Raw genomic sequence first — 17,263 nt, forward strand, 5'->3', positions numbered from 1 at the left:
TATATCTACTCGTAATGCACTTAGGTGGTCTAAATCCAACCGTTAAAGAGATATGAGGCTTCAAAATAGCAAATGGCGGCCATTTTGAATTTATGCTAATTAACCCACTTCCCGGTGTCCGATTTTGGTAAACTTTGGATATGATAATCATTTGATTCTGTTGCAATTTGTTCTAGGTTCACCCTATTTTTGACTTATCTTTACTGGACTAGGTCTCAATTTGGCTTTTGTCTTTCTCGATCAACAGATTTAATCATAAAAACACACTTACTCTTTTTTAGACGAAGTCCAGCATCTCTCAGTCCCTTTAGGACGGTTTCAAGAGTTTTGAAATGCTCGGATTCATTTTTTTCCTGTAATTAATATATCGTCCAGGTATACTGTAACACCTTTAATTCCTTGTAATAGTCCTTCCATGACACGCTGGAAAATCGCTGGTGCTTAACAGACTCCAAACGGCAACCGTGTATATTCGTAAAGTCCCTTTTGAGTGTTGATTACAACATATTTTTGAGAATCTTTATCTAAGAATAATTGTTGGTACGCTTGTTACATGTCCAATTTAGTGAATTTTTCTCTTTTAGATGAAAAATATCTTCAATCCTGGGCAAAGGATACTGATCAACTTTGGCTGCTTTATTTACAGTAATTTTGTAGTCACCACAGATTCGAACGGTAGATTTATCCGCCTTAAAGATGTATTGTCCCTTGAAACACAAAAAACGAAGGTCAAAATATTCTAAATTTAAATTGGCCATATCAAAGTAATATTAAAGTTATTCACTTTAAGTCGAAAAGTCGAGCAAAAACAAAAAGTTTACGTAATTAACAGGTAAATTAATTTGATTACATATAGCTGAGCGTTCGGGAGGTGCTCTTGCCGTTCTTAACGTTTCGTTTCCCGAACGCTCAGCTATATGGGAATCTTCGCAAGATCACCGATGTCATCAAAGAAAGAAGAGTCCGCTTTGTTGGACACTCTTTCCGCAACAAAAGTGAACTGATAAGCGAACTTATGCTCTGGATGCCATCACATGGGGCAAGAAGACCAGGCAGGCCCCCAAAATCATTCAATGACCAATTAGTTGCAGACTCCGGCCATAAAATTGAAGAGCTACCAGGAGCAATGATGAACAAAGACGGCTGGAAAGAAGTAGTCAAAAGAATCCGAGCAAGCTCAGTACATTTCGTCTGGAAAATCGTTGCGAGCGAAAGTAAACAAAGATTTCAAACCATGAGTATGCATTGTTTATGCTAATTAGGATTGTTTACAACTCGTCACGGTTGAGAAGGTGTTTTCACACAGATCGCAAGGAAGTTTTTTGATTATGCATACAGAGTAGAGCGCATTGCATTATGAGATGTTTTGATTGAAAACTTGACTGGAAGTCAAAGTTATTTTTTGAACAAAAAAATTTCTGTATTTCAGTTAAATGGGTTTTTTTTCGACTAATTTTTGGTGAAAGTTATGATACTTCAAAAATGACCCACTTTTTTTCGAAATTTCTTTTTTTTTTTAATTAGTCAAAGGGACAATACATGTTTAAGTACCGGAACTATTGGTGCAGCCCAGTCTGAAAACTGTACAGGTTCAATAATGCCTTCAAGTTCGTCATCTACTTTCTGTCGAAAAAGCATACAGAACATTTCTGGCTTTGCAAAATTTTGGCATTGTCTCTTTGTCAACGTAATTTTTTGCTTCAGTACCCTTAAGGGTACCTAGTGTAATATAATGATATACATTTATAATTAAGAAATCAACCTTTGTATTAGAATTCAATTGAGTTCACGAACTTGGCCCAGAAAGTCCAGATGTTTTAAAAGTCCATTTAGTTTATAATTGAATCCCTAAAAAAAACACTTTGCTTAACTTTGTGACCTTTCCCATCGTTAAACCAGGAGAGATTGACACTATTTAAGTACAGATTTGACAGTGTCATCCATCATTGAAATACCTTATTATACCATTAATCACTTCTACCTAAACACCCCTGGATCAACTTAGGACCAATCAGTAACCTCTGAGACGACGTAATGACATATGCTAATGAACCGAAGCCAATATACCCCCCAAGTTTCAGAAGAACCCAGACACACCTTACAGCCACCTCACGGAACACACACCTCACAGCCACTTCTCCAGAAGCAGACCTACACTCACATCTCACCAACAGCATCACTGTATCCTCTGTTCCTTAGTCAGTTAGTTAGTTGCATCATTATTATTGTATCATCAAGTTGAAGTATTATACTGAATAAACAATAAATGTGTTACTACAGTCAAGTGAGTAGAGTCTTCATTACAAGTCAGAAACCTCATAACACTATATTACACTAGTTCGTCTTTAAATATTTCTTGGTATTTACCAAGCAGTGAACTAAAATCCAATTGGTTTATTACCTTGCCAGTCCAACTTTATAAACTGAAGTCAGTCTCGACCAATTAGGGTAGGTCGATCTGTTCACACAATCGTTAACGATAATATTGTAGTAGTACTCTGGTATGTAACTTTATCATTAATTTTACCCAAAAACATCCATTATTTGTCCAGTGTATATACATAGCTTAACTGACGATGGTTCACGTTTTCTTTCAGGCCATAATTGCCTTAATTTCTTCTCCGACATTATTGATACCGAGGCTCCAGCTGTGTCAATTTCCATTTCAGTACCCAACCATCTATTACAGTATCTTAACTTTCATAGGTGGAAGACTAGACTTGGTCTTTATTTCAAAAAATTCTTCATACATTTCTGTACCTATGTTGCTTGGTTCATCGCTTGGCTCATCTGCCACAACATTTTTAACCGTTTGGGGCTTTCCCTTCTTTTTGCTAAGACAAACAGATTGAATGTGTCCTACCTTGTTATAATAATGGCAAGTTGTTTGCTTAAAATAACATTTGTCTGGCAAATGGTTAATCTTTCCACAGCGAAAACATGGTTTTGACTTCTTATCTGTATTTGATGTAAATTTTGACTTCTTTTTGTAAGCAATTTTGTTTACATTTTCAACTGCAGCTGCAGAGGTTGGCTGCGCCAGATCTCTTACATTTCTTGTTGCAGTCTCGATGCTAGTTGCAATTTCAACAGCTTCTTTGAATTCCGTCATTACGGACGCCACAATTGAGCGAGGATCCAAAGTTACAGAATTCTGCCAGCGATCAAAGTGATGCCATAAATTCAGGCACCGTTTCATTATCACGTCGAAATCGTGAGTTGAATTTGTATCGCTATACAATTTCACTAGGCACTGACTGGACTGTGATGCCCATTCATAGCTGTTACCAGCTCATCGAATGTTTTATCCTTGGATTTTTCTGGTGTAACCAAATTTCGTAAAAGCTTATAAGATGATGGGCAATAACTGTTAACAGTTTTGCTTGTTTCTTCTCTTCTGTAGTAATTTCATTTGCCTTTGAAATACAAGTCTAAACATACTGTGACCAATAATGGGTAATTAATCTGTCAAGGTGGAATGTTTAGTGGTCTCAGCAGAGGGTCTACTTTAGCCATTAGTAATAAGTAGCCAAGGGTTATGTAAACGTGGGTTAGGTAACAGGTGAAGAAAGTACAGTATAAACAATTGGTAGCAAGTAATATACATTACAGGTAATTATACTGAAAAAGATAAGAAAAACATAGAGAGACTACATAAAATTGCACAACATATCATTAAAGCAGATCTAACGCCATGTTCACTGATTTACAAGAAGTTTATCTTAAGAAAAGTTGAAAATATTATGAAAGACCCTATGCACCCACTATATTACTGTATTTTAACATTTTAATAGTATTTTAACATTGCCTTTTGCAATTTGATTTATTTTTGTTGTTGTTTTATTGTCTTAATTATGCCAAGCAAAACAAATTTCCATTTTAACGTGAACCAATAAAATTTCTTGAGTCTTGATTCTTTTCTTACCAGATAGAAAATTCTGCACACATCTCATGTTCCTTGGGATCAAATTATCTTATAACAGTTGAGATTCTCTCCTAAATTAATTGCATACATATCTTACTCAGGTCCTTGACTAAGAAGGAAATAATATATTTTCCCCCAAAAAAGTGTTAAAAATACAGTTTTTACTGCAAAAACATACTTTAATCGCATCTACCATTGGGTAGATAATTGAAGTAGCTATCATGCACACTTGAAGCTATTTTTTTATTACATTTTAACAAGGATTTTAGCTGAAATTGGTTATAAGCTAACATTTCATTAGAGAAAATCAGGAAAACCAACTACCAACGTGGAGAAACTGGGTATTGCAAAGGAAATTCATCGCTAAGGAAGCGATGATTTACATTTGTTTGAAACTCAAGTAAACTTTGGAATCTTAATGTAACTGGTGCCTTAGGGTTTTAAATTTAATACCGGTTTCTCTTTTTATATTCTGTTTTATATATAAGTTTTGCTGTTGTTTACAGTAATAATTGCATCTTAGAATTTAGACTATATTTCTGTACTTTGATTTGTTTGCCTCGAAGATTTTGTTTATTTACATACTAGTCATTGTTATTATTTAATTGTTTTGTAATGGTTGTTTGTGATGTTTTTGAAAATAAACAAACAAAAAAACTTAATTATTGTAAAAATACAATAATATGTCTGTTCTTGATCAGACATGGTATTTGTTGATGGTACTTTATTTTACTATCATTCATCCTCTTCAATAGGTGCTGTTACCCGACTAGCTACTCTTGCCATCTGACGAGCTAGGTAGCGTTCTTTCGCTGATCTAACAGATTCGCCAACATTCCTCTTTGAGTATTTAGATGGCACTTTGGACTCTTCTCTGACCTTCTCTCTCTTTTCTGATTGACTTGACTTTTTACCATTTAATATTTCTTGATAATCATCTCCGATTTTATGGTTACCTTGGATTCTTTTATAATTTGACTTATCGTTGTCATGATTTGTCTTTGACTCTTTACTTCTTGATTTTTCTTTATGAAAGTCTTTTTCATAATCACACTTTTTATCTTTGCAATGCAATTTGTCAATTTCACTACTCTGTTTATTATAACATCGATCATCTCTACTACTCATACTGTTCCTTTCTTCTCTCTTTTTTGCATTATCTTTAGAGTTTGATCGTTTCTTAAGATCCATTTGATTACTTCTTTGGTTCCTGTAATAATCTTCTTTGTGTGATTTGCTCTTATAATCATGTTCAGATTCATCTATTTCAGCAGATGATGAATTATGCTTTTTCTTAGTCCTTTTTTCCTTTGCTATTGAATCTTTTTCTTCAATTATAAACCTGAAAAAATTGCAAACATAAAATTAACAAAATCGGAGTAGTGTCGGAATTTTTTTTTAGATTTTTATACTGTATATCCATAATCTATTCAATTTTAAGAGTATTAATTTTTTAGAGTTAAAATGAGCTGTTGTTTAATAAAAATTGGTTTGTTTAATATGAAGAGTTGTTAATGAAAACATACAAGTCACCTTCTAGCTAAGAAATAGTGACGCCGATTAGCTGGGCCTAGTCGGCCGGCCAAGGTTCTATGACATTTTCTCTTCAATAACAGTAAATTAGTTGAAAGATATCACTATACTGAATCTAGCTAAAAAATATAGTAAACTGGGACAAAATTGTAGGCAAAGGTTTTTCGGTTTTAAATGAATGTATATGTTGTCCTGACGACATACAACAAATCAACCCTCCGTCATCCACCGCCTTCATATGCAAATGAGCTAAAATATGCAAATTAGCTATAAAATCAGTGATCAAATACCATATACAATATAACACGTGAAAACACAATTTAAGTCATGCTTGAGAGATTTTTGTCCAAAATTAACATTTTTTCCTGTAAATTTTGGTTTAGATAACCGATTATCCTTTCTATTGTTTTTATGAACCATGAACAATATTACTTGTGTATGTGATTTTATTTGTAAATTGCATTATATTGACTGAAATGTATGTGTAATGTTAGAGATACAGACGTACTACAGTACTATACATATTGTACTATATACTTCATTCTAGTCACCTTCAGTTATTGTAAGTAACTGAGTCCTGTACATAATTCCCACAAGTTACGGTACATTCTAAATTGTACTTGTAACATTCATTACATGCAGTAGACTTCACAATTGCACCTATAGCCTCTTTTCAATATGGCTTTCTTTTAAAAAAAAAATGCTGTAATTATTGGGAATTGCTACTACAATAATTGAATTTTTGATATATTAATTGCCAATTTTACATATTTGTGATCAAAACCATTTTAAATTGTAAAATACTGTAAATGTATGATATAAACTGGATCATCCATTATATCTGCATCATAAGTTTATCTGGAATTAAATCTTTTTTTTTCTTCGATATCTCGAAAAGGACTCCTCTTCATAAAATTTGATGTCCATAGTGGCAGAACCTTTATCAGCGGGTTTAATGATATCAGTATGCTGATGCAATTTGGCAATGCATGCCTCTATTGTATTAAGAGATTGTCACGTTGATCTGGACCAGGGACGTAGTTTTGTACATCCTCCTCAATAGCCTGAATAAATGTTTCTAAAGCTGGACAATGGTTTTTAGGTGGATTCCAGGAACTTTTTGGATTTGCATGGTGTTGCTGTCTGAATCAGCAAAAAAGTCATGTAATCTTCTGGAGAAAGTCTCCTTTCGCGATTACTTTTGCAGACCAAAGAGTGAGGCCTTCTTTTAGAGGTTTTACGGTATGCATAATACTGTACTACATTTATTTTTTTCATTCCAATCCAATAGCGAATCATCGTCACTAACACTGACTTTGTATCTCAACTTAGACTTATTGTTTCAGTCAATATGATGTAATTTTCAAATGAAATCCCATACACAAGGTTATTAGTGACTATTAATATTGTTAATGGTTCAAAAAACAATAGAAAGCGTAGTCGATTATATAGAAGCTAAAAATCACCTTTTTTGGACAAAAATCACTTAAGCGTTTTCAATGTATTCATTGTTTATGAAAACATAGGTTTTTCCACAAAAATTGTAATAAATGGATTATTAGTTTAGAAGATATCGTGAAAATATGGGTTTTATAGCTACAGTAATTGGCATATTTCTGCTCATTTGCATATGAAGGCGGTGGATGACGGAGGGTTGATTTGTTGTACGTGATCAGGACAACATATACATTCATTTAAAACTGAAAAACCTTTGCCTACAATTTTGTCCCGCTCAAATGCTAGATTCAGTAGCCTATATGGTGCAACAAAGATTTATTAAAAGTATTTCTAAATATTGTAATGCCATTTACCCACTCATTTGGCAGAGATGATCTACTTATATTTGATTGTATTTTTCTTCATAAATAATAAAAGATTTATTACTATACTAATTTTGTTATTTGGACTTTCAGTTAAAAGTAACCTACTTTCTTCTTCTTATTTCAGATTACCAATATTACTTAAATAATGTATTGTTATATATGTTTTTTTTAAATAATGTATCTTTATTAAAGTCTAAAAATAAGAAATGTTGAAAGTAGGCAAGGGTTACACGCTTTGAATTGTTCTTGTTGTCTCTTCATATTAAGTCTATTTCATTCTGTGATTTAGTGGCGGGCTCCCGGTGTCAAATCTGTACTTACTTTGGTGGGTAGGAACCAACTTAAGTATGAATTGGCTCTAAGAAACAATTAAAAACCATTAGGCCTACTAATTAAGCTGAGTTAGATAATTATTTATTGACGATTAAAGCGAATTTATGATTTGCCCCGAATGGAGGTGTTTTTCACAAATTGTTTTACATTATATAAACACATACAAATAAACTTTATTACTGACAGTTCCTTCTCAACGTTTGTATTAATTAATCATGTAATTACAAAAAAATATAAACGTCGTATTAATGATGTATCATTACATGTACTGTACTATTTCAATCGACTATGACGGTGACAGTTTCAACAAAGTATTATGTTTTTCACAATGTTTTACTGTGTATATTATTTGTAAAACATGAAAACAATTAATATTTCATTACTAAATGGATAAAGAATATATTTAAAAATTGTTCGTCTTTGCACCCATCCTCTTCCCCATCCCTCAACCCTAATGTTACATACAAAACACAAATTAAGTTTGTTTAAATTTGACTCAAAAGTTTCTCTTTCGGAAGTAATTCCCAGGGTGCTAATTTTAGTTGAGTACATAAATCACTGTGTCTATTAATTCGTTCCTGTAAAAGACATGTATTATTGTCCTGTGGTACGTACATTTGAAATCGCCATTTTTTTAATGCTGAAATTACTATGTATTCAAGAACCATCTGTGGGCACGAACTAGATGGAATGACACACGACCTAGTCAGATACGCAATAAAGATGACACAGAAGTGTTCACAAATGTCAAAATTGAAATAAACCATAACAAACGAACTTATCTGAAAGTAAAAGTAGATACAGGTTCCCTAAAAACATGAGCAATAATGTACCTGATGATAGGTATGTCAACCAATCTAATGTAAAAGTCACAGCATATAATGGAGCACAAATCAAACATTATGGAATAGTTCCATTATTATTACTATTCATAAGAAAGGTAGCTGTAGAATTTTGGACAACTATCGCTAACCAGAATGATTTTTGTTTTAAATTTTTACCTGTAGATAATTTGTTTGAAGAGATAACACGATGGATAACACCACCGTAGATCTGTCCAGCTTTATGCTTGTATTGATTGGAAGAGTGATCTTGATTAAAATCTTCTCTTTTAGACTATCAAATTATTAAAGAAACCCCCTGCCTAGAGAAATATTTACTTGAGCCATTAGACTTTGAAAGCGCAAGCATAAAATTTAAATTGCAATCTAATAAAACAGACGTACTTCAAGCTGGTCAGATAAAAGCAATAAAGACGATCTATGTACCCTATGCAACTCTAAATCCACTATTTAAGATCTTAGGCATTTCCTTTTCTCATGTCCTACGTCCCAGAATATTAGACTGGAGGAATTGGTTCTTGGTTCACCTGTCTACAAACATTGACGTTGCATTTGATAGATTTTGTAAAGGTTTCACCAAACGGGCATGAAAAAAGAGAAGTGAAATCAACAATAAAAATGATTAGTTCTTTGCTTTTTTAAATCTTGTATTACTTTTGTTAGTGTTAGTTTTATATCTTGTACACAATTTAGTTTAAGTTTCCTTGTAAATAGGCCTATTGTTATTGTTATTTTACTTACTCTGGACGCACCTTCATTCAAGAAGTGCCACTGTTTCAAAAGTGTGCTTCCAAATAAATTATTATTGTTATTATGGTTACATACACATCCTATGTTATTTAAATAACTTACAAACAAATGCAAGGTTTTATATTGCAGAGGTACAGGGACCAGCTATAATGGTACTACCTATGCTAAAGACTGGAGATAATACAGATAAACTGCACAGTCGAGGTAGATGACAAAATTGAGGATGTAGAGAACATATCCAGACAGATTTGAAGGCATATGCAAGTTTGAGGGTACGTACAAAAATAATTATAGACGGGACGGTACCACCTGTCATACATGCACCAAGATCATGTCCATTTGCCATAAAAAATGACATAAAAGCTGAATCGGATGAAATGTTGAGAGATTGAGGGTATGTTCAGATCCATGGAGTTATGCTTTCATATTGCAAGCAATGTCATATTATAATTAGCGTCGTAACAGCAAAGTGTTCAGATTTGCATAACTAATGCTTTCTTTTCAAACTGAAGTGTCACCATTTGGGCGAACATCTGGTATTCAGGAGTAAATTTGATTGGTTAGAGGTCATTTCATTCCATTCATTCATATTATTACACCAAATACCCAATTATAAGGAAAATACTGGTAGACCAATCAAGAATTTTGATCGCAAAATCACCCCATCACAAGAATGTTAAAATAGTTTACAAGTGCGTAAAATTACGCAATGATATTCTATTGATATTCAATCTGAACACAAAATAACACGGAACGTGTAGGCATAAAAGGGGAAGCTCTGTCGTGTAGTCTCAGTTCGCACTATACTACCATGGGAGGAAGCCCCTCCATACTGCTTCCGCGGTCGCACTAAATGTGCTAGCTCATCAGGGGAAACCTCTGTAATTACTCAATGCAACGCGTCAGCTCAAGAAGTATAGTCACTCGATTTTTACGATATCAGTCGCGTTAGAAATCGGTGAAGTTAATTTTGGTCACTATGAATGATGTTGGGATCTAGATTATTTACCTTATGGATATTTTTTATTTGTTCGATGAATATTTATTAGGTGATACATCAAAATATTATTCTTCTTTCTGTACACTTTTTGTAACAATTATCTCAAAAAGTTGAGTGGCAATGATCACAAGAATTTCACAATATCTTTCAAATACTTTAACTTAGTCCTAATAAGCTTTTCAGCGTGATCACTCATCCGTGACGTCATTTATACGTCATTTTGTGAAATCACATTATGAATCATATCTCCATAATTCATTATCACATATTAATGAAATTCACTACACGTAAACTTCAGGTCAAGGGTAAAAATATTAGCAAATAAAAACGCACGCGCACGTTGGGTCATGCGCATGAAATCGCGCGTTAAAAATTTAAAAAGCTCAAAATTACGTTTTGATCAATTTAGAGCATGAATTAGGCCATTTGCGTGTTTTAAAAAATTACTGCGCAAAAATACGTTATTTTTGCGCGTGCGTATATAGAAAGCGTAAAAAATACAAATTTTTTGTACAAACTGCATTCTACTCATCTTCCTTGGTACATTCACCAAATTTGAGTCAATTTCGACTTAAAATAGTGCTATACGAGCACGTTAAAAATGACAAAATGTGCACATTAATTGTACAAAAGTGCTAAAAATGGTAAAAAATAAGGCCTTTTTAAAATGAATATAACTCTTCAGAATGGAAGGTGACCCCCAATTTTTTTAACTTATTATGGAAGACAATGAGTTGTATATATAAATGTATATACACATTAGACGTACAAAATGGTATGACGTCATCATTTGGCCACATGAATTTTTAAAATAGGGTTTTTTCCCCTTTTGTCATAGACCACCATATTCAACAGAGCGCAACTCATTTTTAATATATTCTACCTCAACCAATTATGTTACTCATGAGTTGCCAATATTGTCATTTTGATGACGTCATCACGTCTTAAAATTTGAATAACGGTGGTTATGTAATTTCACCTACAACGTATATCTGAATACCTTACAGCTCTTCTGAATTAAAGTTGACCTTGATGTTTATAACTTATTATGAGAGCTGGTGAAATGTAGATATGAATTATTATAAAAATTAAGCCTATCGGATATTGTGACGTTATCATATGGCCAGTTGAAGTTAAAAAGTAGTTTTTTCATCTCTTTCGTCAAAGTTATACAATTTTTAAAGAGCGCGCACCGCCCTTCTACGTGCCAAATTTTCTTCCAATTGTTATATTTATTGCTCAATTCATTATCTTTCGATATTGTTATCCACAAGTTTATTTTGATAATAAACGGATACGTGGAGATGCGCTATATTGAATCCCATATTTTACATTCGTGTGGCCATTCGTGTGGCCATACGATGACGTCAGAACATCCGAGAGGTGAAGATTCGGCATGTATTCATATCTACAACATATCTGCTTACATATTAAATTTAAAAAATTGGGGGTCACAATTGATCGTGAGGAGCTATAATAGATTCAAAATAGGCATAATTTTGACAATATTTTGTAACTTTTTTCAACTAAAACGCGCACAAATGGTCTAAATCAGAATTGTTTGCGCGCGCGAGGATTTTTGACATGCGCAAGATGTCATGAATTGCGTAGAAAGTTTTTAAATAAAATTTTAAAAAATTAATTTTGCGCATTTGTAAAGATGGCCCTTCGATGCACTTAGTGACCATCCCATCGTTATAAATCCCAAATTCAGCGGATGCGGATTCTGGGGTGTGTACTCATAGGGGGCAGTGAAATAGATATATGCGGACTTAAAATCATAGAGGAATAACTAAAGCAAGTCCGTTTAGTAAAAGCACTATTCTTTCGAATTGCATGTTATGCATATTAAACCTGGACACGGACTAAACTTAAGATCAGTGCTTTTGAGTTTTGATATCATAATTGGCGTATGCTACACTATTATACGTTGACTATAGAAAAGATATTTTTGCATGGTAAACAATCGAGCGAGCAAGGTCAGGACATCCAAAGTCATGGGTTGACCGGGATAAAAATATTAATTGGACAACATCATATATCATCTAACTGAAGACCGACGTACTTGGCGATCCATCATTGTATTTTCGAGGAGCCGTCAGACATGGCTGACATAGGCCCTTTATAGATATATTTGGCCAAGAAAAGATGTTTACTGTACCTCATTTATGTCATGTAATGCTCCAAATCCTTAAATCTGGTATATTGCATGCAATTATTTTAAAATATCCTTGTAATTGGCTTCTTATATACTGTAGGTATATTTGAAATCACCAAAACCAGTGCTTTCGTTCAACAGGATACTCGGCCATACCCTATGTAACTGAGTTGTTGGTGGGACAATGACATTTTAAGATAGTTTTTTAAAACATACCAGTGTACAGCTGTAGTTATTATAGACATGTTTTAGGAGAATCATGAAAAATTGTAAGGTTAATAATAATATAAAGTGTAACTAATTAGATTATCAAAGTAGCATTGTTACCATTAAGACATGGTTTCGGAGACATTACCATTTAGAAGAAAAAAATTGAGAACCAACTAAATACGACCACAATCGTTTATATGCGCAGGCATATGGTATTATTTTTTTTAAGAGAATGTTACCTTCGCTAGAAGTTTCGAGAATGAAAGAAAATGGTCTAGGCCTAAATGAAATGGAGTACTTTTTTATCGAGATCAAAATACCATTTCAAACTGTAAAATAATTGTATAATATCAACTCAATCATAAACTTTTGTTCTTTTGATATTCAAATAGTCTATCTCGACAAGAGGCCCATATTATCTTGAAAAGAATCCCAGTGTGCTTCCTTTCGAGATTGTTAAAACATCACTGGTTTCAAAATACAGAATACCTTTTGAAAACAAAAATAAACTAGAATTTTATTGTCACTTTGTGATTGCAAATTTGACATACGATACAGCAAATTATTGATATTGTGTCCACTCAAAAGAGTGTGCCTTTATAATCAAGAAAATCAGAAGCTAACAGGATAAAGTTGTAGCTGTCATGAGTGTATTATCCGAATGTGTCCAGTTCCAATAAAAAAGAATTAGCCATGTTAGCTCTTCACATGATGAAATCTTGTCTATGAGCTACTGTCTGGGCCAACTTAGAGATTGAAGTTGCTGTATTTTCGTTTTGTATAAGGTGGAATTATTATTATTAATTATTAGTGTTATAGTAAATGTTTGGGTTACTGTCTGGGGGAAAAATTGCTGCTGGCTCACATGTATTTTTTATATCTCAATGGTATTTTCGTATATCCCAAGGGTAATAATTACAATGCAAAAAAAAAAAAAAACTAGTCGTGTGGTTAAATCTTGTAGTGGCTGGGGAATTTGTAGGGTACTGTCTTGGGCAATGTACAGAATAAAGTTGCCGTCAATGGTATTCGTATATCCCAAAGGAAAAGGAATTTGCTGTGTGGCTTATCGCATGATTGCCAACAGGCATTTTTGGGCTACTGTCTGGGGAAACTTACAGGATAAAAGTGCTGTCAATGGTATTTTTCTGCACCCTAATGTGTAACAGTTATAATGCAAAAGGAATTGCTGTGTGGCTCTTCACATGAATAACACCATTTTTGAGTGGTCACTTGGGGCTACTGTCTCGGGCAACTTACAGGATAAAGTTGCTGTCATTGCTGTTTTAACATTGTATACACATACACAACTTTTATCTGTGTGGCTTTTCACATGATTAAATCCATTTTTTACCCCCCTTATTTGGTGTTCCCAGGGAAAATTTACAGGATAGGACCCGGCAGCAATATTGATTGATTCTATTATTAAATCTATTCGTTCAAAGTATAGTAAATTACCTTTAACCCAATAGAACTATTTATTGATTTCCGCGAAGTATGCGTAAACAAATACCTAATAACTTGGCGGGGAATATTGGTCATGTGAATCAAACGGACCAATCCGTCGGACGTTCCTCTGGATCCAAGCGATGAATAAAGCGACAAATTTCAGTGTATAATTCATTTTGATAATGTATCCACATTTGAAAACCTGTGTGCCTTCACAGAATTAGCATGGAATAGAGTTGTTCAATGTGCGAACGGTTGGAACCAACTACTAGGCCTAGGCAGCTAGAGTACTTAAATAGTAGGGGTAGGGCCCTATACCTAGTCAGGCCTACTATATACTAGCTAGGCCTAGACGGTCAAGACTGTAAGCTAGCCAAATCCTTAGTATGCTTCAAACATCGATATCCTCTAAGACCAACTGAAAGTACTGTGTATACAAATTATAAATTTAATATTTGGGGTTTTTACTCAGGGTACCCGAGTCTAGGACTCACTCATCTTCTCTTCCATCTGGACACTATTGAGTAAAAAGTGCGATTTATAAAGTACTACTCCTCCCTTATTCGTTGCAGTATTGAGCTGGGATTTGGCATGAATATACTACAGGGACATGTCCTCAAAGCTATAGAGCAGGATTTTTTATTTGTTAATTAATTAGTTTAATTAAGAAGCCACAATGTGTGACACACACCCACAGCGTTATGTTGTTATATGCGGCTTCTTGGCGTAGTGGTTATCACATCTGCTTAATACACAGAAGGTCCCCGGTTCGAGCCCGGGTGAAAAGTACTGTATACGCAATATGATAATATACAGTATATCTTATTTTTATTATTTTTTTAAATACTTATTTTGTGTAATCGGTAATTATCACTTTTACACATGTTTATTTTGCTTTGTGCTTATTACCATATTTATTTGTAATTTAAATGGATTAAAACACTTTGTGTAACCCACATTTTTGGTGTAAGAGGTTTCGTAGTGTAGTGGTTATCAAGTCTGCTTAACACGCAATATGATATAGAGTATATCTCGTTTTATTACTCGGGGTACCGGAGTCTAGGACTAGGACTCTCATCTTTTCCTCTTCTTCTTCCATCCGGACACTATTGAGTAAAAAGTGCGATTTATAAAGTACTACTCCTCCCTTATTCGTTATAGTATTGAGCTGGGATTTGGCATGAATATACTACAGGGACATGTCCTCAAAGCTATAGAGTGGGAATTTTTAATTTCAAACCAGATGCGCGCAGCCATATCATGTCTCGAAGATGGTACCGTATAGCCGTATTTGGTAGCGAGGTTATTGATGTGTATGTGACGTTACATCCGGTCTTATGACGTCATTACAGCTTCTTTTGCTGTACCCCGAGTATCGCACATTCATGCTTGTTTTTACTGTAAACATACACAATTTGCAAGTGCAAATTTGGTGGTAGGCCCAAATGTTGTGCAGTGCTGTACTACCTTGTAATTGTATAGTTTGCATGAAGGTTGGAATGTTTTTTGTTGAATTCTGCTAATTAATTGCCTACAGTACAAGCAATGTTAGTACTCTAGGCCTAGTAGTAGTCAGAAAAGTTTTTTTTTTGTATGTCAAAATAAAACCAAGCCAGCCTCAGAATTTAAAATTAAATACTTTAAATTACCTTGAATAAAATTACAGCCAAATTTGTATTTATCTTTATATTCAATATAATATTTTAATAGTGTAATTTTAAATTTCAATTATCATAACTTTAAATTTCTATTTCTTTAGGTGTCCTATTAGAAGCAGTAAAGTTAAAATCTGATGAGTCAATTCATGCATATTCGGAAAACAGACTACCATATAACACTTCCCCAACATTGTAAACGTAACAAGAAACATGCAATCCATCCGCTTGATGGTCATGGGTGAACTCATTATCACTAAACCACCAACCCCAGATGCTCTATTAAAGTCTGTAGTTTGCGGATGTAAACAAGGCAAGTGTGAAACTTGGCGGTGTTCATGTAAGAAAGCAAAACTATCCTGCACTGACTTGTGTAAATGTATTTGACTGCCAAATGTGAGCAGTAAATCTGATCGTTGATGCTATATCTAGTAATGAAGACAATAACGAAAATGATGAAAGTGACCTAGAGGATTTCAAATTTTAATCATTTAAACGCATCAACATTATTATCAACAACGTTAGATTTAAAATTGTACTTAAATATATCACTAAATTTGTACGTTTATGATTGCATCACGTTTAGAATTCATTTTGTTTCCTTAAAGATGTATTGTCCCTTTGACTAATTCCAAAAAAATAAAAAATAAAAGATTTAAAAAAAAAGTGGGTCATTTTGAAGTATCATAATAGTTATTAACTTTCACCAAAAATTAGTCGGAAAAAAAATCATTTAACTGAAATACAGACGTTTTTTTGTTCAAAAAATAACTTTGACTTCCAGTCAAAGTTTTCGATCAAAACATCTCATAATGCAACGCGCTTGTTTGGCTACTCTGTATGCATAATCATAAAACTTCCTCGCGATCTGTGTGAAACCACCTTCTCAACCGTGACGAGTTGTAAACAATCCTAATTAGCATCATGCATAATGCATACTCGTGGCTTGAAATCTTTGTTTACTTTCGCTCGCGACGATTTCCAGACGAAATGTAATAAAATTAATTTACCTGTTAATTACGTAAACTTGTTGTTTTTGGCTCGAATTTTCGACTTAAAGTGAATAACTTTTATACTACTTGATATGGCCAATTTAAATTTAGAATATTTTGACCTTCATTTTTTGTGTTTTAAGTGACAATACATCTTTAAACAGCTGTACTAGCAAACTACTGTAGGCCTGCTACTACTATTGTCAGACAACCACTACTACCTACAGTACTGTAGCTAGGCTAGAACCAGAAGGCCTAAACTAGAAGAAGATGTAGGGCCTAGCTGCTAGCCTATCCGTCTTGACCATCCAGTTTTTTAAAGCCCCTTTCTCACAGACGTGCCTGCAATATACCGGTATGATGCTGGCGTCGTGCCGGTGTCGTTACCGGCATATACCCATTCTCATCAGACTATCGTGTCGGAATATAACCGGTATATACCGGCTTCCTGTGAGAAAGGAGTCGGGCATATTCCACCAACAAAAAGTCTGACAAAATAATTATTGAGGGCGTCCTTTATTATTATTATTTTTGTCTAGCGATATGGCGGCGAATTTTAAGTTACAGATTATTGTCTGTTGTTTTGGTCTTTA

The 17,263-nt window shown here is 34.0% G+C and overlaps 1 protein-coding gene across 6 annotated transcripts in view; it reads right to left on the reverse strand.

Annotated features, from left to right (window-relative positions):
• Positions 1-3,697: 3,697 nt before the first annotated feature.
• The window catches only part of LOC144858635 (uncharacterized), a 199,756-nt gene continuing 186,190 nt past the window's right edge, over positions 3,698-17,263 (reverse strand). For all 6 annotated transcript variants that reach the window (XM_078714730.1, XM_078714726.1, XM_078714729.1 and 3 more), the window contains one exon: positions 3,698-5,267. In XM_078714730.1, the coding sequence (XP_078570856.1) occupies positions 4,661-5,267 (607 nt within the window). In that variant the 3' untranslated portion in view covers positions 3,698-4,660. The remainder of the gene's footprint in view (positions 5,268-17,263) is intronic.

Source organism: Antedon bifida, chromosome 2 (genome assembly GCF_963402885.1).
Source record: "Antedon bifida chromosome 2, ecAntBifi1.1, whole genome shotgun sequence".
Classification (NCBI taxonomy): Eukaryota; Metazoa; Echinodermata; class Crinoidea; order Comatulida; family Antedonidae; genus Antedon; species Antedon bifida.